At 44.6% G+C, this 24,336-nt stretch overlaps 2 protein-coding genes across 14 annotated transcripts in view; one reads left to right on the forward strand and one right to left on the reverse strand.

Moving 5' to 3' along the window:
- The window catches only part of ARHGEF6 (Rac/Cdc42 guanine nucleotide exchange factor 6), a 155,551-nt gene that overhangs the window by 51,474 nt on the left and 79,741 nt on the right, over positions 1-24,336 (forward strand). For 4 of the 12 annotated variants that reach the window (XM_073358442.1, XM_073358445.1, XM_073358451.1 and 1 more), the window contains 6 exons: positions 716-736; positions 1,884-1,977; positions 3,398-3,487; positions 4,855-4,963; positions 5,669-5,723; positions 6,596-9,192. In XM_073358442.1, coding sequence (XP_073214543.1) covers positions 716-736; positions 1,884-1,977; positions 3,398-3,487; positions 4,855-4,963; positions 5,669-5,723; positions 6,596-6,736 — 510 coding nt within the window. In that variant the 3' untranslated portion in view covers positions 6,737-9,192. Of the gene's footprint in view, positions 1-715; positions 737-1,883; positions 1,978-3,397; positions 3,488-4,854; positions 4,964-5,668; positions 5,724-6,595; positions 9,193-24,336 lie in introns of those variants that run through there. The other 8 variants (XM_073358443.1, XM_073358446.1, XM_073358447.1 and 5 more) reach the window with 6 other exon arrangements.
- The window catches only part of CD40LG (CD40 ligand), a 56,520-nt gene continuing 53,122 nt past the window's right edge, over positions 20,939-24,336 (reverse strand). For both annotated transcript variants that reach the window (XM_073358456.1, XM_073358454.1), the window contains exon 7: positions 20,939-23,845. In XM_073358456.1, coding sequence (XP_073214557.1) covers positions 23,475-23,845 — 371 coding nt within the window. In that variant the 3' untranslated portion in view covers positions 20,939-23,474. The remainder of the gene's footprint in view (positions 23,846-24,336) is intronic.

The raw sequence follows: 24,336 nt of genomic DNA on the forward strand, positions 1-24,336 counted from the left end.
GAAAAACTATTTCTCGTGAAGTAGAAGGAAAATTCTGGTGTATTTCAATGCCTCGCACTGTAGCAGTTGCCCATTTAGGGGGATGTTGATCAGGAGAAAAAATAATTTCACTAGGAAAGGGTCCCATTCTACTTGAGAAAACACAGTTCACAGCACGCCAGCAGGCGTTGCCACCCTTACACCAAATGTTCCCTCACCCCTGCTGACTTGAAGAAATGGTTACTGTTCTTGAAACAAATCTGAGCATAGAGCAAAACCCCTGAGCCTGATCCTACAGCTTCTCCACAAGTCTGGGTGAGAGTTGTGCATGCAGAGCAGCGGCAGAATCAGTGCCTTAGCTTGCATATTGAGGTTGGATTTTTCGTGATTTATTGCATTTCTAAGATGTATGGTTATAAATAGGCAAGATTTACTGACATTCTACTACTACTCATTGAAGCATGATTACTTTTTTTCCTGTATTAGGAGTATATTAATGCCTGCTTGTCATGTATTTCATATTTAATTAATTTTTCAACATTCATAATTTTGCATGAAACCATGCTCTTTTTGGTTCTTTTGCACGTTGATATTGAGGATGTGACTATCCTTGTAGCACATTAATTGCAACACTAACATTTAAATGTTGTTTTAGAACTATTGATTAAATGGACTTGGTCAATAAAATCATCGACCACTCACACTCATCTTCTCTTTCTTTACATATTCATTTTAGAGGATGTCTTATATCTTAAAGGTAAGGGTAGATACATCTCTTTGGCTTATTGTAACATAGAATGCTTGTGCCGTGACATTTATTAAGCAGATCTTTCCTCTCCCGTTTGCTTTTTCCTAATTGTGCCTGCTTTTAATAATTTACAACACGATTCAATTCTGATTGGTAAATACATTTTGAACAGGCTCACCAAAAATATTTAGAACTGTGACACAAAGGCTGCATTGCATGAAAAACATGACACCCCTGTTATTTATTTAGTTACTAGATCTTTTACCCTTGATATTTATATTACACATAACCTGTCATATACAAATGCTTTCAAAATCAATAAGAATGATTATGGCTCAACAAAAGAACTAAACACTTGTTTCTTATCTTTACAATCTTATCAGACACTAACTCTGTGTGTATATGCCTATATTTCATATATATGTGTGTGGGAAGGTGTTTATAATTTTACACACACAGATATAGTGTGTGTATATATATAAACAAACAATGTATCATTTATGATATGTTCTGTGTTATAAATAAAAATGTAGTCTAGGAATTAACATGTATCCAATTCTATAGGGAATTTTATAACTGACCACAGAAAAGTTGATCATACTGATATTTCTAGTGAATTTATGTGAGTCACTTACCAAAAGATTATATTTCATCTGATTGTGTTTTATTCCCCTGTCATTTGCCTGAGACACATGCACAGTTCCCGTTGCTTTTACTGGGATTTGTGCACACAGACCTAGTGCAGGGAATAGCCCTAAGTGCTGTGAAGTTTCCTTAACTTTATAACTGCTTACAAAGGAATTTAGTGCATAATGCAATGAACCACATTCAGTCTGAATTGCTTTGCTATTTTAAGTATCAGAGGGGTAGCCGTGTTAGTCTGGATCTGTAAAAGCGGCAGAGAGTCCTGTGGCACCTTACAGACTAACAGACATATTGGAGCATAAGCTTTCATGGATGAATACCCACCTTGTCAGATGCACGAGCATAAGCTTTCGTGGGTGAATATGTTAGATGCATCTGACAAAGTGGGTATTCACCCACGAAAGCTTATGCTCCAATACGTCTGTTAGTCTATAAGGTGCCACTCTTTGCCGCTTTTGCTATTTTAGCTATCTTTGGCTCTTGTTTAGAAGGAAAGTCTGTTTCTCTATAGGATACCAGCAAGAGTCCAAAGACCATGAAGAAGTTTCTTCCTAAAAGGAAAACGGAGAGAAAAGCATCTGATGAGGAGTTTGTTATTAGAAAAAGTAAGTGTTTCCTTTTCTGTAGGGGAGTTCTGTTTGCAACGTAATTTACATGAGATTTTAAATGAAAACAGAGCCATTTGTTCAATGCATCATATATTGCACATAAATAACTAAAGGTACTTTGTTTCTGAGATTTTTTGAAAGCCTTCATCATACTCATAAGCTTCCCACTATGCCATGCACAGCTACCATCTATCTTAGTTTTGAGACCCCCTTGTGGGAATGCTTAGGATTTATATCACTCTTACCATTGATTTAAGCATCACAAAATCACGATGAGGTAGGTAGGGAAGTTATTATCCTCACCATACAGATAGAGAAACAGGGACCGAAAGGATAATCTTCAAAGCAGTTAATGATTTAAATTGAATTTCAATCTATGAACCATCACAATAGCTGTGCTCTTCTAGGACAATGCAGATCACAAAGCCCAAGAAAGAAGCCTGTGAGAGCTGGGGGCAAAACATTCTTTGTCAAGGAGGTCTGGCTATGAAACTAACTCTCAGAGGAGATCAGGCCAGTCCACCGTCTGCCCATCTTTAAGGAACACTGCAAAACCTATCTCTTCAAAAAAGCTTTCCAACATAAGAATAATATTCCCAATGCAGGTTTCAGAGTAACAGCCGTATTAGTCTGTATTCGCAAAAAGAAAAGGAGTACTTGTGGCACCTTAGAGACTAACCAATTTATTTGAGCATGAGCTTTCGTGAGCTACAGCTCACTTCATCGGATGCATACCGTGGCAGGCGTCTCCTTGTACTGTTAAACCCCTGCCAACAAAAAAGAAATTGATAAAATCTAACTCCCCTTCTTGCCCACCAATTTTTTTTTTTAATCCCGTTATGGGAGACCTGCTGGAGACTCCATGAAGTCTACTTGGGACATAACTTGATTTTCACATGGAAGTGGATCAGATACTGTGGTGAAGAGTGGCAGTACAAAACCCTAAAATAGATAAATGACTTGCCCACAGAGTGAGAGAGTGACAGAGCCAGGATTAGAAATCAGGACTTCCTGAGTCCTAGTTCTTAGTTGTACCTCTCTCAATGATCCTGGCAGTGGGGTTTTAAGCCTGCAACTTCTTAACAAATGCACTTATTTCCCCTGCAAGTCCCTCATACCGTGGGTAGTAGCTACCTGACTCTTCACAGCACTTGCTATCCAGGATCCCCGTCCTTCCTTTAGTCAGACCTCAGCCAAAGGTAGGCGCCACTCCACTTAATTGGCCTTCATGTGAAATGCGAAGCTCTCCATCCCTGTGAATTGAGAGTATCACCTCTGCCCCTCTCCTAGAGACAATACCATTTGTCATACAAGCAAGGCTGTCTCTCCTTGTAAGTGAGTTTGTTGCAGGAGTTTGAGAGAGAGAAAATGAAGCCAAAATATATTGCTTTTAGCCAATATTTGCAATGTTTTGCAGGTACTGCTGCACTAGAAGAGGATGCCCAGATTCTGAAAGTTATTGAGGCCTATTGCACTGGTGCAGGTTTTCAGCAAACTCTCAGTTCAGGTAGACACACAAATATATTACATAATTCACAAGGTATCTGAAATGATGATCACCTCTTAGGAAAAAAAACAGTGTTGCAACATACGGCAATCAAGCTTGTGCAAAGAAACCGTGGTGTTTGAATCATCAAGATAAGAACATTTCATACATTTAGTGGTTTATTTGCTATTGTTTTTCTTCTGTCACAGAGGATGAACAAGTAGGAGGTAAGATGGCAGATGCTCTGGGTTGTAGTACACAGCTACTTCACTAGCACTTGGTAGGAATTAAACAAACTTAGTTTGTGCCTGTGGCTGTGAGTAAGAGAAACTGATGCTAATCTCAGGGTGGTAGGTAGCTTTTGAAAGGAAGCTTGAATATTATCTCTTGATCAGCCGCGTGTTTAAGAACAAGCTGCTTCATGAGAACCTGAGTATCTAACATTTTCTGAAACTCTGGAACTACGGCTATTTATCAGTGCTGTTGAGAGATCAGATTCAACTGGTGAACTATCTGATGAGGAAACATTTTTAAATTGGGATCCATGAAACATGTATCTCCTAATGGTTCCTACCCTAAACAAATACTTTAATTTATAAGCAATCAGATAATTTTAGATTCAGCGAGTGCCTCCAACAACTTGCCATTTGCTGCTTTAGCCCCAGTTAACTTAAGCACATGCTTACGTCCATCCTTGCTAAAGTCCCATTGAAGTCAATAGGATTTAAACACATGCTTATATATTAAAACGTGTGATTTAGTGCTTTGCTGAATTAGGCCATTGCCCATTTTGTACCTTCTTTCCGTATTCCTGATGCTTAGATTGAGAATGGCTACAGCTATCATGGGGAATCACTCAAAAAACAAGTTTTTAAGGGTGCTGACTCCATGTGGGTATTTAACATACTGCAGTGTAGGCATTGTGGGGATCTAGAGGAGTCACTTCTGCTCTCGTTGTTAGCAGGCTTGACGTGTCTGGCTCTGCACATGCTGTTGAAAGTTTTACTCCTGGATGCACAATGTTTGCGCAGAAACTAGTGTGTTATCAAGGCTTAAATGGCAAGTTAGCTCAAAGGAAGAATGTTGATCATGGCATTTGAAGAAACCATCTAAGGCAGGGGACATGTGTACACAACAGGGACCCCATCCTGACCAGAGCTTCTGGGTGCTACTGTCATATAAATACTAATGAATGAATGCTAGCAGGCAACACAAGGACTTAGACTTACTCTGAAGGGACCCAATTCCACCTCCAGCCGTTTTCCAATGAACTATCCTAATATCGACTAGGGTGAGACAGTTCACAATTAGGCTTGTTATTTCTAAATGGTGTCAGCTGTTGTGGAAGGTTTCAGTTTTTCTTTTTGTTTGGCAACTCTTGTTTATAGGCTCTCGTAAAGACTCCATACCCCAGGTCCTACTGCCCGAGGAAGAGAAAATCATCATAGAGGAAACAAGAAGCAATGGTCAGACTGTCACGGAGGAAAAGTGCGTGAGGCTAGTCAGCTGCTTAGAGGCTTCCCTATTTGTGTGTTTATGCTTTAAACTTTATGATAAATTCCAGTGGATTTTGGATGATACCTTAAAAACCAAGGCCATGTCTTCTCTGTGTAGTGTTATTGGAAGGATATAGGTACTCAGGTCAGAATATAGCCAGTGCATCCTTTACATTCACTGGGAGTTTCAGGTGGCGAGGAGTACAAGATTGATTCCAATTTGTATTTAGCTCCCTTTCTTTTTAAAATTGGAGGCCAGATCCTCAGCTGGTGTAAATCAGCATAATTCCATTGGAGGTTATTTATTTGTAAAACCATTACTGCTCCTGCCGAGCCCCGACAGATTCATTCTTGTGGCCATCCATCCATATTCCATGCATACCATTTGATGTAAATGCCTTGTATGTTTTGTTGTTGAGACCTAGATAAACACATGTTCTGGTAACTGTTTTGATGGCTGTGACATTTAAATGCTCCTCTGCTGAGACTCCAGAACAAGGTCTTATGGATGGACCCTCAGCACTGAGGTGCTAGCACATACTTAACTCAAGAAATGTTAATAGCCCTGCTGAAATAAGCAGCCTAAGATAAAATACAAACTGCCAGCACCTCCCACAACTAACTCTTTATTTGTATGCAAACCTCATTCTGATGTTGATTTACTGCACCTCAGCTCTCTTATCTTAATTTTCTGCTTATTTTCTAGAAGTCTGGTAGACACGGTTTATGCACTGAAAGATCAGGTCAAAGAATTAAAGCAGGTAATTAGAGCATTTCTGCATGTGCTGTCAGTAAGGAGCAGTGATTAAACAGGTGACCTTGCTCTACCAACATTCTATCAATTAGCCGATCTTTGTTTGAGGACTGAGATGGCTTCAAAATTATGGGTCTAATCCTGCAGCTGCCTGACAGGCACACTTCCTATTGACGTCAGCAGGAGTTCTATGTGCCAAGTGGCTGCAGGATCCGTGGGGCTCTATACTTTGTGTCAGTATATGAAGAATACAGAGCAGGGTTTAGCCTCTGGCAGCCATATATTGGTTTTTTAATTGTCCTGTGTCCTTTAATCTCTACGGACCTCATTGTTCCTTTTATAGGATTATGATAAACAGATGTAAAAATTAATCCCCGTTGGGGTAGGAGAGGGAAGTACCCTACTTCCCCTCCCCTGCACCCCAGTTCTGGATCTTCTTGACATCACTCCACTACCAGAGGGCCTTGAAGTTGTGGTCCTGGAATGGGATTCCTGCAGGCGGATGCTTATGCCCATGTGAAGTCCCAGTAACTTCAATGTGGATCTGTACAGCAGCAGGATCTGGCCCTTAGTGTATTCCAAATCACAAGTGACCCGGTCTGTGACTCTTTGGAAACCAGCACTAAATTTTGTCAAATGTCCCTGCTTTGGGTGTGTTTGGGTTTTGGGGGGCTTTTCCCCCCACCACTTTTCAGTGACGATTAAGGCCATGCTACAGCACAACACTTAAGCACATGCTTATGTCTATTACTATTCAGCAAAGCACTTAGGCATGCACTTAACATTAACCGCATATTTAAATGCTTTGCTCTTTTGGGCCTATGAGGTTTTTGAACTTTGATAAGAATAAATATAGTGGGTTTTTTCTTCACCCCACAGGAGAGTAAAAAAATGAAACAATGTTTGGAAGAAGAGCTGAAATCAAGAAAAGATTTAGAGAAGTTAGTCAGAAGGCTATTGAAGCAAACTGATGAATGTGCCAGGGATGAGACTGGGCGCAAGTCCTCGGTTTTAGCTTGAATTCTGGATGAAGCTGCTGGCAGTTGCGTGTGACCTCAGGCGTTCTTGGGAAGCAGAACTGGATGCTTTGCTTCTTCTTGCTCCTTATTTTATTTTGTTGTGGTGGGGTTTTTTTGTTACAAAAAAAAAGTGGTAGTGAAAAATAGTCTGTTTCTATTCCATAAGGATATAACACATACCACAAACAAGTAAACAGTCAACAGCTAAAATGGTCAGCAAGGGGTCTACGATTCACAATTCATCTGCAGCAACTAATACCTCATTGTACCTGCTACTGGAAGCAAATAAGAAGTCTGCAAATGACTGCCACTCAGAAGAGGGATTTGACAGTGGTTTCCTATAAAGGAAATGTAAGCACTTTTTATGCTTTCCTTTTTATTCTTTTTAACGTGCCCGGTACTTAATTTATTGAATGGAAGTGTTATTGAGCTGGAGTCAAGTAAAAACCAAAAAGCAACTAGCACTTGTTTTCTGAAAATCAAGAATGGAAGTTTTCCCCTCCAAATATTCCTCCCCACCGCCCTTAGTTGTCTGTAGTGAGCTAGTGCCCTGCAATAGTGTGGTTCCCATGTGGCCTTTATACAGATGAAAATGTGCAATTAACATTTTAAGACATTTTTAATTTAACTCCTTGGAGCAGTAGGAACTTCTTCTGTCATTAGCACATCAGGAAGTCACATTGACTGAAACTGCCTCTTAGCAGCTAATGGTTAACACAACAGTTAACTTCTCTTTTGCCCAAAGGCCTGTTTCTAATGCATGACCTCTAATACTTATGTCCTGTTACATTTTCACGTTCTAAATGTCCATGTACTGAATAAGCTTTATATTTTCCCAGTCCTTTTACCTTGCCATATGTGCTCCCCTCTTTATGGAATGCACACTTGGCTTGACAAGGGGTTGCTAGGTTTTCCCCCCCCCCCACTTAAAACATTTGCGGTTCCTTCACCTTGGTTATGAAAAAAGACAATGACAACTAATTACTCCGTCCACCCCAAAGGGGCTTTATAATAGGAAAAAATGTTCTGTTGCAATAGGAAAAATATTTACATTTATGCTTTGACAAGAGCTGCAATGATCAATCTCCCTCCTGTATAAGAATTTATACACTTTTTACAAATTGCTGGCAGAAATACTAGCACCGGTACATACAGTGTGTATATATAGACGGCGTATTGCGTTTCCATCTGGCTCTGGGTTCCCCTTGTTTTGTTACTGTTGTCTTTTTTCCCTTGCTAGCAATACATCGTTAATTTTAGCAGAAGGTCTGGAGTATTCTAACTGTTAAGAATGAATATCAAGGGGCAGTGTGTCCCAAAGAGATATAGACACATATCATAGCTCATTGCTCTTTAAGTTCTTCATGAAGGAAATATTACAGGGAATAATTATAACCCTCATATTGCAATTAAAGTTCAACCTGAGTGGGGCAAATTGCATTTGGGAATGAAAAGCAATTAGGCTGAAAAGCTGGATTCTAAAAACGGTGGAGCATTTTAAAATGGGTTTTCATTTTATTGCGAGTTTGTTTGGGGTGATCTTGTTTGTTTGATTTTTTTTTAAAAATCTTGGGCCTTGTTTGCTCTGGCCAGCATTCACTATCCCTGTCCTTACTTCTCGATGGTAGGCGGTCCCCAAAGTGACCGACTCTCTGACTCCTCGCACATCAGCAGTAAGTGTGTGAAGCTGAACTGTACTAAGCTGACCACTGGTCCTGGCAATCTGTCCATGCCTCATTGCATGGGCACTGGGCTTTAACATCCATTCGCTTATGAAGGGTAGAAGTGTGAAATGTTGGTGTGTGGCTAGGTGTCATGAAGCTGGTTCTCCCACTTCCCGAGTAACATCCCTGTGCTGCTCCTGTCAGAGTAACTTCACTGAGTTTTGGGGAGCCAGGGTAGAAGAGGCAGTAATCTACACCATGCTCCGGCAGCAGCTCGGCTGTGTCTGCTGTCTCGCTGGCATTGCACGTATGCACACACCCAAGCGACATTTGGCTCATGAACTGTAATCAATAAGTGAACTCAACCCGACTGTGACTTATAGTCCTGGGCAAAAGGTATAAATATATCCATCTAGTTCAGAGTTTATTTGAACCCATGCTGTGTACATATGCATGTTTATAGGATTTTTAATGTGCTGGAGGATGTGCTATACGTTTTTGGAACAGACGCATGTACTGAGCGTAACAAGCCAAAAATAAAATTAAATAAATAAATAAAGGAAAGGAAGCCATGTCAAACTGATAGCAGTGTTGCCATAGTTACTTTGTTTACAGTACTTTGTAAATAGGTTCTGGTTAGTCTGTCTTAAGATGGATGCTCCCTGTCAGCTGCCTTCCACTTGATCTTTTGTCATGTAGATTTATTTACTTATGCAAGTTCAATTTTTCTAATGTTTTTATTTTGAACTATTTTTAAGTGACATTTTCAACAAATAAAGAAGGATAAAAATTGCTTCTTTGCTACATCTGTTGATTTCTGTGTCCAGTTCCCCTCTTCCCCGAGACTGGTATCCACAAAATACAGCACCTGTTCGGTTAGCCTTTCAGTGTCTGTGTCACAGGATAGCTGGTTTCTGTGGACAGACTGAGCCCAGTACCACTGCACTGGAGCAGGGTAGCCCAATCCAGCTAATTGAAGAGGGCTGAGCTACACCTGGGCCTATTAAGTGCAGCTAGTAGGCAGCTGGTGGGATAGGACTGAGACAGGTTGAGCCCAAGTCAGCAGAGGTCACACTGGAGTGGAGCTGACAGCTGTGGTGGGTCCCTTGAGCAAAGGGGCAACTCCACAACCTCAAGACGGGAGTGGAGCTGGAGGAGACAAGGTGCTGCCAGGAGCTGGAGAGCCAGAGACCCCTAGGAGGGGTGACTTAGCAGCCTGGGGACCAGGTATTAGCTTAAGACTCTGTTCTCTTTGTTTGTTAACCTTTGTTATAAAAGAATAAACCTCCTGGACTGGGCCTGGGCATGGAAGTGCATGCTTGGCGACAGGGCAGCATTCTCCCCTCCTCCCGCCCCCGACAGTCTGGCATTGGGCCCAAAGGCCATACCAAGAACGAGTTGCCAATGTAAGGCTAGAGTTTGCAGACTCAGGGTCCTAACTTATCTAGGATACAGGCTGTTGGCAGGCTCTGGCATCAGTGGATTTTACTGAAAATCCTGCCGCGGTGAAATCTGGAGGTGTTCAAAATACTGCCCACAGTCAACCAGATTTATATGGAACAGGGGAGTTTTGTAAGGATTGCTGGCTGATTCTCTGTTACATCCTCTGCAGCACTGGGAGGGGTGGTGGGGAGCTGGCTGCTGTTGAGGAGCTGGCCGCTCCCTGAGTCTCTGCCTGACTCCAGCCATGGGTTAGAACAGCCTGCTCAAACGTATGTCAGCTGGCGATGGTCCCACCCTCCTCCTGTCATGCCCCCTGTGCTGGGACTATAGGGATGTGGGTGGAAAGAACTGGCTGAGCAGGTGCATGTTCACTGGGCACTCCTCCATCCTGAGGGAAATCCCAGCAAGCAGAGGAGCTGAGTCTCTGCTCCATTTGGATGAGGATATGCTCCTTCACATGCCAGCTTATAGTACTCACCCCTGGTCCTTCTCACTGGCTTCGGGCAGTGTAAGGATGTCCTGCATGGACATCTATCTAGGTAAGTTACTTACATGGCCCCACTACTGTAGTATCTGAGGGTCTCATTATCTTTTAATTTGTTTATCGTCACAACCCTCCGTGAGGCAGAGCAGTCCTATTAGCCCCATTGTACAGAAGAGGAACAGAGAGGCTAAGTGACTAGCCCAAGGTCATACACGAAGGCGGTGGCAGAGCAGGGACTTGGACCCAGGTTTCTCAAATCCCAAATTACTCAACCCTAGCACAGATCTGCTGTAATTTACCTGCACAAGCCCTTGCAACATTTATCACTAACCCGTCACCCTCTGAAAAATGAGAAAAGCCCTTCTAGCTAGGACACGTGAAGACAGTAGTGAAGCTTTGGGTCTCAAAACCTTGCCTGTGCCCCATATTCATTCTTGTAAAGGTTTTCTAATTAGGGTATTTTACAGAGAAGTATCTGTTCTTTCTACTGCATCAGTCACTTGCCTGTTATACGTACAGTATGTTACTTTTTGTCCAGGTGGAGTTTATTGCTTCTCTGATGATTGGGAGTTGCAATGGGATTTCTGTCAGTCTCCCACTTGGACAAAACCTCTAGTACATGCCCATGTTTCTACTACATTTGTAATAGCACATTGTGATATTTATTAATTCAACCATCCTAGAGGAACTAGTGCTCCACATAACTGGTTTATTGGTGTAAATTCAGGCCTAAAGTCAGTGGGGAGAGCGGGTGTGAGGGTAGTTGTGGAAGGGAACAAGTTCTTGCATAGTGTGACAGTCAGCCTCCAGACACCCTACCGGTGATACTGTTCTGGATGCCCCATGAAAGCAAGTCACCTTGTTACCCTTCTGCCGCAGCAAGAGAGAGATTTGCTGCTGCTAAACTTCATCAGCTTCATGTCACTCCAGACTGTTAGCTAGCCTAACAAACTCCTCAGGACTCTGCTAGTCCTTGCCTTGCCTTGCAGGTAACTGTTGGTGCCCCTAATTCCTGAACCCCGCTGGAAGAGCGTTCCTCTGCAGTATCCAGGCCCTCTTGCTGGACACGCAGAAATTACTAAGCCTGCTATCTCCAAAGAGACAGAACGCACACCAGCCCGCTGGCTCACCAGGGGATGCACTCATCCCTTTTATATAACCGCACTGAGATGAGTTCATAATAAAATTAGTTTATTAATAAAGAACAGAGAGTTAAGTGATACCAAGCAGAGATAATAGAAACAGAAAATGATTACAAATAAAACAAAAGTATAACATGCTTCTAGGGGACTCCTAGCAGGCTCGACGCTTTGTCTACAGTTTCTCTTCAGCATCACCAACCCACGTAGCGGGGAGAACCCACCGTTCGGAGATACAAAGAGGGCCTACCTCTTTGTTCCCTCAGTGATGGATGCCAAAATGGCTTTTTTTTCATCTCCTTATGTTTCCCAGAACTCATTTTTGTACCCAGAGACAGGATGACTCTCACCCCACACCCGCGGTTCTTCTCTTCTTCTTGACTCCTGTGTAAATGGGGCTTCCAATGTTTTGGTTCCACAATGCTTAATTTACAGCGCAGACAGGGAGATAGCTGCCTGCCTTCCTGTCTGGGAGAAAGCCTTTCTCCCTTTGCTTGGTCACAGGCTTTAAAACATAATATCAGTAAGTAGCCAGAATTCCTCACATAGTGCTAAAACATACAGGTACGCTGATATTAATCACCAGTAAAAGACCTTACAGGATACACTTTTACAGGACAATAATATTGTATGCAATCAGTTGATTCCATTGCTTATCCTTCAGGGTTCAGACCCCTGTTCTCCCCATGCGGTGTCTGGACCACGATTGTCACACCTCCCTCGTGAGTTTGAGGCTGGAGTTTTGGCCACTGGCCATGATGTAAGCTTCACCTCTGCCCCCTCTTTTCTCGACAGGGCATTGACTGCTTCGTTCTCCAATCTCATAATTGGTTTAATGACATCTGAAATGACCATCCTAAATAGGGTGACCATATTTCCCTATGCTAAACATGGGACACCTGGTAAAATTACTCATATTCAAGTGCGTTCAACAGCAATCAATCAGAACTATGCAGTACAAACGTTCAAATTAACATCAAGTTGACTAAGACTGCGCAAAAAAGAAATACTGCAGAGTTGGACTCTTTTTATTTACTTTTTTATCTTTAAGGCTTTAGGGGTCACATAGGGAGGGGTGACACACACACCTCTACCACACACACACACTCCTGTACACCTCTCTCACACTGGGGGAGGGGGTGACCAACTGACTCGACTCTCCCTGCCCGGCGCTCTCTGCCCTCCATGCCTGGCTGGGCCCCTGGGACGGACACACCTCTCCCAGTACCTGGCACTGTGTCATCCCAAAGAAACACGTGGTGGAGCACGCAGGGTCACATGACCCCCCACCAAGATTCAGGAAGATGGGCTACGTGGATTGCAAGAGATTCTTTGCTCCTCAGACTCTCTTCAGTTTTGTCCATGTCTGAGACAGCCATATGAACACGGCTCCAGGGCCACTTTGCTCAGTCCATGGCAGCTTTGTGCATTTGGGGTGGGGGACTCCAACTGGGTCTCTGCTCTCTTGGCACTGGATCTTTCTACCCCTTTCCCTACACTCTGCCTCTAGGATTCTTCGTGGTGCCAGTCTCCTGCCTTGGACTATGGACTCTTTCTTCTTCGGTGCCTTGCTCTTTCAACTGGTTCTTTGTACCCTAGGGAACTGTGGCAGCGTGTATGCACATGATGCAATATCCATTCTCAGGAAAACACTGCAGCTATACTAGGTATCCATCCGCTCCCGCAGGTAGCACATGGTCTGCTGGGTTCCAGCCTCTCCCTCCCCCCCATCCCCAAGGTCCACCTCTCACGCTGGTATTTCTGCAAAGTTATGCTTGCAGAGGATTTGAGGGCACAGCTTCTTGATATTCACACGGTTTCCTGCCTGGGTGTGGTGCTTACTCTCCCTTTTTCCTCTGAAAGGACAATCTGCCTAATTCCTGTCAAATTCCTACTAGGAAGCCCTGCAACCAGACACAGGGGGCCTGAGTCTCCATTGCTGGTCACCCTAATCATAAATCACAGAGTAAGGGGCATCTTTCCCCCTCTTCAACATCCAGACTCCCCCCAGCAGTTGTGCCATGCCCATCTGGGTCACTCAGGCAAATAAAGGGTTCTGTCACCCTGAAGGCATGATACTAGCTCTCTTACGCGCCTGAGTTGTCTTTACTCCCAATGGAGTCCTGGCCCGCAGCAGTTTATGGGGCACAGTATCTTTGAGCTGTGCCTGTTTCCTTCACTTAGACCAATAAAGGGTTCTGTCACCCCCTTAAGGTGTGAAACCAGATCTCTTTCCACGCGGAGTCTGCCCTGTTCCCAGCAGAGTCCACAGCTTTACTATCTGTACCAGTGACTCACTGACCCCAGCACGCCACTGAGAGCAGGGAAGACCACTGGGAGTGGTGAGACTCTGGCACAGCTGGGAAAGCTGTGAGCCAGTACGCCACTAAGAGCAGGGAAACTGAGGCATAGCTGGATGGGGCTGTGGGCCAAAACCGCTGCGTCAGCACTCATTGCATTTCTGAGCAGTAGGTCCCAGATTGTGTGGCTTGGTGATACTGGACAAGTAACTAGGTGAGAAAATTGCTTTAGACAAAGCTTTGAATAAGCTTTGAATAAAAAGCTTTGTCATATTTTTGATTTATTTGTAATCATTTTCTGTTTCTATCATCTCTGCTTGGTATCACGTAAATCTCTGTTCTTTATTACTAAACTTATTCTTGTTTTATTGTAAATTAATCTCAGTGCTGTGATATTCCAGTGAGGTGCCCATCCTCAGCTGAGCCAGCAGGCTGCTGCTGTGTGTTCTGTTTCTTTGGAGACTTGGTTATTTCGGAGAGTGGCCAGTGAGAGGGGCTTGATGGAGGAATGCTCTTCCAGTGGGTTTGGGAGCTGGGGGAACCCAGGGTTACCTGCAAGGCAAAGTTTGGATTGGCAGAGTCCCGAGGAGTTGGTTTGGCTGGCCAGCAGACTGGGAGCTATCACATAGTGTAGCAAATCACTCTCTTGATGAGGCAGAAAAGTGACAATGTGACTTACACCTCAGGACTCCCTGAGAAAGCGTCTCTCACAATAACAGCAGGAAGGGACACGCATTTATTCTTTGATAATGCACGTGGAGTTTGATCTGATGTCAGCAGAAAGACTCCCATTGACTTCAACAGCCTTTGGGTCAAACCCATGAAATGGAGCTGTACTGAACAATGTTAGGGGGCTGTAAACCACTCTTTCCTTCAGTGACTATAGTTATACTAGTACAATGCCGACAGACCCCGATCAGCGGCAGGCGGGATCGAACCAGGGACCTCTGGAGCTTAGAGCATGAGCCTCTACCGCATGAGCTAAAAGCCAACTGTCTGTTAGCTAAGGCTGTAGAGCAGACTCATTTTCTTTCTCTCTCTAAGTGGTCTTGGTGCCACTAGATGGGACAGAACGCCACACCCAGAAGGTGTGTGGGTTACACTAGCACGAGCGTTTGTTTTAAGGCGAGGAGAAACACATCAGCCTAGCTGGGGAGGCAAATGTTTGAGGCTTGGCTGTGAGGTGCATTGGAAGGGATACTTGGTGCTTAGGCTGGACTGTGTTCAGAACTGCGCAGTGTGAACGCAGCTGAGCGCAGGGCAACACTAGTGTTTCCTGGCAACTTTTGAGGTTTTGATATTTGTTTTCATTCTGCTTTGTAACAAACACGCCCTTTCGAAAGTCTTTGTGAAAATGGGCCTGTGTCAAAATGGTCATTTTCAGCTGGAAACCTGAGCATTTTGGCAGGCAAAGGGGGCCACCATTCCCTCCATTCAAGTTCAAGTCTCTGCACTCGCTGATTCAGAGCTGAGTATTTTGTCCCCAAATCACTACAGAGTACGAGGGAGAGTGTCTGTCTGTTTCTCTTCCCACTCTTCCCTAAGCAGCTTGGATCATAAGGCTAGATGTCTGGGACCCAACTGTCCCCTCAGCTGCATATGCACAAATCTCAGGAAGTTACTAGGAGAATCTAACCCTTCTAAATGCCTGGTCTTTTGAGACCATCTCCTGTCTGATGCCTCACAATGGTTTAATGTGGTTGTCAAATCTGACTGAAATGTTATCATCTTGTTCCCAAGGCAGGGGAAGAAGTGTGACCACAAAAAACCAAACTTCAGCAGGATGGGAATTCCCTTCCCCTCCCCCAGGTCATGTTCACTGAGCCTGGTTGCTTGTTGCCCTGAACCTTGTGCTGCCATTGACTCCAGAGCAGAATGGGTGTAAAGCTACCATTCTTTCCCTGCACTCAGCAATGACAGGGCCTCAGCTGGAGGACTATGTCCAGTTCTGGGCAGTGCACTTCAGGGAAGATGTGGACAAACTGGGGAAAGTCGAGAAGAGATCAGCAAAAATGATTGAAGGCTTAGAAAACATGATCTATGAGGAGAGAGAAAAAACTGGGTTTGTTAGTTTGGAGAAGAGAAGACTGAGGGGAGACATAGTCTTCAAGTATGAAAAGGTTGTTATAAAGAGGAGGGTGATAAATTAATCAACTTAACCATCGAGGACAGGACATACTGGGCTTAGGGAAGCAAGGAAGATTTAGATGAGATATTTAGGAAAAACTTCCTGTCAGAGTGGTTAAGCACTGTAATAAATTGCCTAGGGAGGTTGTGGAATCTCTGTCAGTGGAGATTTTAATGAGCAGATTAGACAAACACCCATTAGGAATGGTCTAGATAATACTCAGTCCTGCCATGAGTGCAGGGGACTAGACTAGATAACCTCTCAAGGTCCCTTCCAGTCCTACATTTCCTTGATTCTGCTTTGGTAGAGTTTTACACCTACTTTGCACTGCTGTCAATGATTGCACAAAATGTATGACAATGGAAACTCAGGCCCCCTGTGTCTGGTTGCAGAGCTTCCTAGTAGGAATTTGACAGGAATTAAGCAGATTGTCCCTTCAGAGGAAAAAGGAAGAGTAAGCACCACACCCAGGCAGGAAACCATGTGAATATCAAGAAACTGTGCCCTCAAAACCACTGCAACCATAACTTTGCAGAAATACCAGCGCGAGAGGTGGACCTTGGGGTAGAGGGAGGGAGAGGCTGGAACCGAGCAGACCACGTGCTACTTGCGGGAGCGGATGGATACCTAGTATAACTGCAGTGTTTTCCTGAGAATGGATATTGCATCATGTGCATACACGCTGCCACAGTTCCGTAGGATACAAAGAACCAGTTGAAAGAGCAAGGCACTGAAGAAGAGTCTATAGTCCAAGGCAGGAGACTGGCACCACGAAGAATCCTAGAGGCAGAGTGTAGGGAAAGGGGTAGAAAGATCCAGTGCCAAGAGAGCAGAGACCCAGTTGGAGTCCCCCACCCCAAATGCACAAAGCTGCCATGGTCTGAGCAAAGTGGCCCTGGAGCCATGTTCATATGGGTGTTTCAGACATAGACAAAATTGAAGAGAGTCTGAGGAGCAAAGAATCTCTTGCAATCCATGTAGCCCATCTTCCTGAAGTCGCTGCTGTCTGAGGCTGCATTAACTTCAGGGGCATTTGACTGGTCAGTGGAGCTGGTTGGAAAAATGTTCGTCAAAACCTTTTTGCAACCAAAACAGCTTTCTGATTAAACAGACATTTTCACAAGAAAACATCTATTTTTATCTGTGTTTTAGGTGGTTAAAAAAACAAAAGAAATTTTTGGTTTTCAGCAACCAAAGACCAAGTTTTTCAACAAAATAAAATAAAAATGAAAAAATCAGTGAAAAATACATTTTCCAACCAGTGCTATTATTTCCCTTCTTTCCCATGGGTCCTTGCATGCTGTCCACAGGTTTGGCTGCATGATTGTCTTCCATGTGTGCTCACCATTCCCTGGCCACCCAGAACAGACCATGGAACATAAAACCGTTCCATGCCCAATTCACAAATATTAAGGAGACATCACAGTAGTACACTTCACTACTCCTGATGCAATTATCTGGCTTAATCTTCTGAATGTAAAATTATAGTTTACATCAGCCTTATGAAGAAGTCAGAACTCTGCTTCTTATTCAAGGCCTGTTTACAATATGGAGATCCTGCACACAGGTCGTTGCCATTAGCAGTAAGGGACGTGGCAGGCAGACCAACTTATAGGACAGATCTTTGCTGAGCATACACATAGATGCTAAGGGGCCTGTGCTAGCCAGCAGCCTGGCCCAGATCACGTTGCCAAGTCTCATGAAGAAAAAAAAGTGGCACTGCCTTTCAAAACGAGTCCACCCCATTTCAGAGGAAGGGGAGTGGGGATGTGGGAGGAGGGATACAAATTCCATATTTTTAGTAGTTCTAGTTTTGCTGCATACAACATTGTTACACATTAAAAATATTAAAATAATACATTTGTGTGTACTTACGTTATTTAAAAAGGTCATCCTTGCTCTCTCCATCCTCCATGGTCTCTGTTGCCTCAATGTGGTATATGCCTGTGTTGAACCGTTGAAGCATATCCCGGTTTGGGACAAAAAAATGGAACATAGGCTGTGTCAAGTGGACAGGCCAGAAAGTTCACAAACTTGGGCGTGTTTTCTTAAATGAATGGGAGTGGGGATAGGAGGATTCTAAAATTCAAATGAAGTGCATATACCTTGATGCCAGTCAATCACTGAAACCACTGCTAGAACCGTTCTCAAACTACACCTCTGTGTGGACGTCACCTATTACGAAAAAGCCCCAAATAAGGAGCGATTTGGTGTCACTTTGCAGCAAATCGCTCCTGAAGCCAGACCCTCCCTCTCCAGTTCCACTCCTCATACTACAGCTCTGTCACTACAGCCATGGTGCGTTGTGGGTAGGCATCCCAGAGTCCTCCACCTCCTTCCCAAACCCACCCTCATCCCACTCTCCCTGGGGGGAGCTTCACGGCTGACGGGAGTGGCGCAGTGTGGGATGCAGCGGGAGGGCTGCCGGCATGGGGGTCAGCGTGCACCTGCCCGACCCCCGCCACCTTCTCAGCCACAGGGCCTTGGCCTGGGCATGAGCCATTCTGGCCATGAAGGGAGGCGCTCTGGCCTTTTGGGGAATTTGAGCCCTCTGATTGGATGCCCAGCCTGCTTGCCCGCCTCTTGGGGCAGAATAACCAATCAGAGCTGCTGCAGGCTGAGCTCGCTGCTGCGCTCTCTCTCTCTCCTCAGCAACCTCAGCCTCTCTCAGGAGGGGGCGGGGGTGCAAAGAGCCCAGCCACTTAGGGTGGCCCCCACCCCATCCTCTGGGCAGTGGGGACAGGATGGTTCCTCTGCCCCCACCCCACCCCCCCCAGCATCGCCTGGGAAGGGGCACGGGGGGGGTGACAGCCCATGGAGCCCCCCTCCCCCCCTTCTAGCCTGGAAGGGGGAGGGGACCCCACTGCAGCCCCTAGGCCTGGGAGAGGGGTGTGAAGAACCCAGGAGGAGCAGAGGTGAGGCTGGGGGGCTGAACTTGGGGATGGGGACAGAACTAAGGGGGGGGGGCTGAACTGCGGGATGGCTAAGGTGGCCGAACTGAAGCAGATTAAGGGGGCCGAACTGAGGGCGGGGGTCTGAACAGACAGGGCTGAGGAGTCTGAACTGAGGGGCATTGGGGGGGCTGAAGTGAGGGGAGTTGTGGGGGGCTGACCTGAGCAATGCAGGGGGATGAACTGAGGGATGCAGGGGGCTGGACTGAGTGGGAGACTGAACTGGGGGTTTGAGGGAGCTGACCTGAGGGACGCCGGGGTTCTGAATTGAGCAGGGAGCTGAACAGATGGGGTTAAGGGGGCTGAATGGAGGTGCTGGGCACTAAGGGTGGCTGAACTGTGGGGGGCTAAGGTGGCTGAATTGAGGGGGTGCTGAACTGAGGCGGGGGCAGAGGGCGCTGACTGGAGGGGCACGGGGAGCTGAACTGAGTGGGTATGAATAGAGGGGGCTGAACTGAGGTGCTGGGAACTGAGGGTGGCTGAATGGATACGGGTAGGAAGACTGGAGGGCTGAACTGAAGGTTTGAGGGGTGGAGGCTGAACTGTTGGGGTGGGAACCTGGTGGCAGAATTATTTGCTAGGCAGGGGACAGGAAGATGTGGGGGTAAGAGCTTCTGCAGTAGGGACCAGAATCACCTTACCCAATAAATTTGGGAGAGTGGACAACACTGATTGTCAACCACACACGCACACTGGGGATGGGCCAGGGGAGATCAAAAATCAAAAGACAGACCAAAAAAGCACAGTATAATCGTCTTTTCAAAAGAAAAACTCATGATTTTTTTATCTGTGGAGGCTGGCAATACAGTACTGATGCCTGTGTGTCCACGTTGCTACTGTGCTGATATAGCTCCGCCATTAGGGATTTGCGCAACTCTGAATAGGGGAATAACTACACTGAAAAACCTGAAGGATATTTTGGTGGTAGACACACATGAGTTTGGATGCATGTGTGCCACCACCGAAAAAGGATGAATTCTACTGGTGCAATTCTTGTGTCTATTGTATTCTACTGTATATAGCCTCTTCTACCACCACACTTATCTCCATGGTATCTGAGCACCTTCAGTAGTGCATAAGCACAGTGACTAACATCTGTCACGTGTTATATGTTCTCTCATCCTCTCCCCAGGGGCGAATTGTGTGTGCAGTGGAATGTTTTGTTTTGGTAGGGTTTTTTGTTTGTTTGGTTGGTTTTTAATACACATTACTCTGTCAAAGAAATGCATCTTAAATTTGGAGCAAAAGGTAGTGAGATTTGTAATGGTCCTTCGTTCCTGTGTGTTACAATAGCTAGCTGCTTAATGGGGCCGTTGCGGTATGATGAGTATGATTATGTATAGGGTAACGGCTAGGAATGTAGAGAACTCTACTTTCAGTAAGTGCTTGAGGAGAGAGTGCATTGTATGTGGAGGAAGGATTAAAGCCTGAATGATGCTCTCTCTGTTTTTATGCTTGAACGCAGAACATTGGGGGAGTTTGTTCCATAGTCTCTGACCAGCCCCCAGGAAAGCTCTGTGTCCCACACAGAAGAGCCTTACCCTTATTGCAGAGAGTTCCATCGTGTCTGAGCAGTGCAAGTGTCGACCATTGTCTTCATCCCAGGTCTTTAGGCTCTTTTAGATGTCTTGGGGCCAGGCCAGGGAGTTCCTTGATCACAGTGCTTTCACCTCTCAAAGGTGAGATGGCAGTATCTCATGGTCACAGCATTGACTGCTGCAGAGACCTGGTGAAAGCCCCTGCTTCAGGGACAGAAGCCTTGATAAGTTCACTGTTTCCCAGCTGTAGCTGATCTTCTGCCCTGAGATATCTGCTGTCCATTCCTTCTGACTCCATTCGCGGGGTTTGATTTCTATGTCAATGTGAAATGATGTTAAAAACTCCGTAAGTTTCTATTATGCTAAATATCCCATATTGTTTCTTATTTTCATATTGGTTGTTGAAAATGAGACACCTGTATGTATTACATGCTGCAGCCACCTCTTCCCCCCATCACAGGATTCACCACTGCTGCATTGCAGGAATGGAAATGCAAAGAGTTGCATTTACAGAACAATCTGTGAGAAATAACTATCCAATGGTTCTACCGATCCTTGTTCTTTAACTGGCTGATAATGGCTGGCAACCAACTAGGGTACATATATTTGTATACTACGTAGTTATTGCACAGAGTCAGTATGCAAATAAGATTCCCTAAATCAGTCAGTGTGAAGAGAATTGTATGTAACTGCATTCTGATTGGCTGAGATAATTTCACTTTTCCACTTCCATCTGATGAAGAATAACTTTTGCAGGAGGAGGAAGTTACGCAAAAAAAAAAAAAGAGGTGGGAGTAAACTCATACAGATACACAGGAAATACATGGATGAAACAAGCACTGGAATATTGTGTATGGCAACAGAGAAAAAGTCAAAATCCCTTTCAAACTGCAAGAGTATATATAATGTTGAGTGTCATGACTTCAGTTAGGAAAGCATATATAGTATCCGTGCTCAGATGATACAGTGATGGGCAACAGTATAGAACTCCACGCTAGACCCCAAATCAGAGTGGCAAACTCTGGCATTATATTTTTTAAAAATGCAATCACATTAAAAACTGTATAAAATGAAATTTTATTTGTTAATTTATCAAGGGTATGTTATTTGTAACACTACAGTATGCAGAATTCTACACCAACTGTTGTAGCAAGACTGCAGATCAGCTCAGCGCTGTGATGTATAAGCAACACAGCACTTCCGGTTTAGCACTTCAGAACTCAACATTCAATACTGCGGATCCAACATTACTGCACAAACATAACAACAGTCATGTTTATTCCTTGCACACTTTCTATTTTCCAGTGCAGCTTCGAGTTGTTCCCTCCCTTTGTCCATGAATATAATACAGCTTTAATTAAATAAATAATTTTTACACAATGCATCAAACAAAAACATTTCACTGACTCCATTTTCTAATAAAGTTATGCCACCAACACTACATATTAAATTATAATAAAATTAGACTGGCAGTTTCTGAGCATGCCTCCCATTGACATCCGTGGGTGCAGCATCAGACCTTAAATCCACAGTCACTGGTGTTGGTATGTTCTGTGTGTAAAGATTACTGCTTTCCATCCCAGAGGTGGCTGCATACTGAAGATGGGGCAAGTGACCATGGTATGCTATATGGGCCAATCTTGCAATCTTTAGTCAGGCAAAAATCCTATGTCCCAATCCTGCAACCCTTACACAAGCAATCTTATTTACTTCAACAGAGCTACTCCCATGAGTGAGCACCACTTGAGTGAGTAAGAGTTCCAGGATCAGGACCCTGAAAAGTCTCTTGGTATTTGGGATCTTTGGGTGCAAGGTGCTATGTAACTGTCTTAATTTATTATGGCCCAGATCACCCTCTCAAACAGTCCATGGGAGGAATGTCTGGGGAGAAAAATCTCAGCAAGGACATCCCCATACTACCCATTGATCCCACATGGAAAAGGCTCTGGGGCCTATCCATAGAGCTCCAGTTCCTCTGCACCAGCTATGGCCCCAGTGACCACAGTGGAGCCGCTCTACCAGGAGCTACCCTGGCTGTGGTAGCCCCAAGATGCCCAGGGGAGGCTCTACACAATAGATAAGACAACTTGGAGGTATATCATAGGACTGGACAGGGGATCCTGCCTGGTCCAGCCTTCTGCCTTCCCATTCCTTCCCATAGTGTGCAATAAGGGCCCATGGAGGAGGGTTGTCCGGGGGGCCTGGAGAGAAGGGGTAGTGGTACGGGGAGGGTGGCTGAGGCTCCCTTCCACGTGGGTGTGGGTTGTTCCATGAGCAGTGTCCCCTTCATTCACAAATCTATACAGGACAGTCTAGGCCTGTGCATGAAATTCACCCTGGGGCAGAGGACTATTTACGGCTCACTGAAGCCCTGTTCTGAGGACATAAGTGGCTCATGGACCTTGTGCAGGCCCTTCTTCTCTGGAGTGAATTTCACCTAGTGTGAACAAGCCTCAGCAAATATCACATGATTATAAAAGGTACAAGGTTCTGCTGATTGTATATTGTACATATACAGAGATGAAAAGAAGGGAGACTTCAGGTGAAATATAGAATTTAAATGGTAAATATGTATCATTGGCAGTTACTGCTTAAGGATGGCAATTTGCTGATTGCTTTTTTCCTAGAGAAGATGCTTCTAAACCCTTAAAGTTTTTCCACTGTTACTTTATAAGCAGATTGAAAAAGAGGTACATATAATCTATCTGACTGGAGTCCCCTGAGAGATACATAATGTTGTTTGGAAAGAAACACTCATATTATGTTCTACTAAATAAGCATATCCACCCTGTCAGACAAGTGATAGCACACAGGGCATGGAAGGCTTAAATACATATGATACAGATGTGTACAGACATTCTGCAATGAGAAAAGGTGAGAACAAAGTGCACACAGTAACAGCTCCAAACTTTGTTCTGTTTCTGTTCTAAGGGCTCATTCCACCCCTGTTAATAAATAACACAATATACAGAACTAGATACAAGAAAACTAAAGATGCAGAGGAACATAAATATTGGAAACCAGAAGTCACTTTGTTCAACAAAGTTGGGATTGGGCCTCCTGCAGCTCTCTTCTTCATGGCAGGTCACGTCTCAATAGAGTTTAAACATACCAAAGTATGTGTTTCCATGATCATAGTTCACTTGAGTCGAATCTGTCACATTAACAAACACCACGTCACCTTTCCGGAGTTCAAACACTCCTCCCAGGTGAGTGGATTGGAGGGCACAGTAAACACTGGATGAGCTGTGTGTATCCTGTCCCTTTAATAAGAGCCGATCAAATTCCGATGGTAGGTTCAAATAAATAAACACCGTAAATGGCGCCCCAGGAGTTTGCTTGGTGCAGAAGCTGACCTGGGAGTAGATGTAGTAGAGCCCTTCTTTTTCCACCTTCAATTTCCCTCCTTTGTAGGATATCAGGTTGCTCATAGGGGCATACCCCGTTTTCTGCCACTGTAAAACTGTGAAGGGAAAAACATCGCTTTTGAGTTGAATGAGTCAGAAATCACATTAGGAGAAAAAAATACCATTAGAACGTTTCATGTGAATGACAGGTTTCAGAGTAGCAGCTGTGTTAGTCTGTATTCGCAAAAAGAAAAGGAGGACTTGTGGCACCTTAGAAGCTCACGAAAGCTTATGCTCAAATAAATTGGTTAGTCTCTAAGGTGCCACTAGTATGTCTTTTCTTCATGTGCATGGAATCAGTCCAACCCCGAGTCTCTCTTGTCTCTTTAGACTGTAAGCTCATTGTGGTAAAAACTGTCTCTCTCAAAGTGTATCTATACCATGTAGCAAGATAACTGCTCCCCAGCACAGCTTCCCAGTCTCCATCCTGCTCCTGCCCAGATGCTCCTCCTCTGGGGCTGTGAGCACTGCCCACAGCACAGCACAGCCTCCCTCTTGCTGGGCTCCCTTCCCTGCTCTGGGAGAAAGGGGCTCTTTGTTCTTCATG

The sequence above is a fragment of the Lepidochelys kempii genome, chromosome 9 (genome assembly GCF_965140265.1).
Source record: "Lepidochelys kempii isolate rLepKem1 chromosome 9, rLepKem1.hap2, whole genome shotgun sequence".
Taxonomy (NCBI): Eukaryota; Metazoa; Chordata; order Testudines; family Cheloniidae; genus Lepidochelys; species Lepidochelys kempii.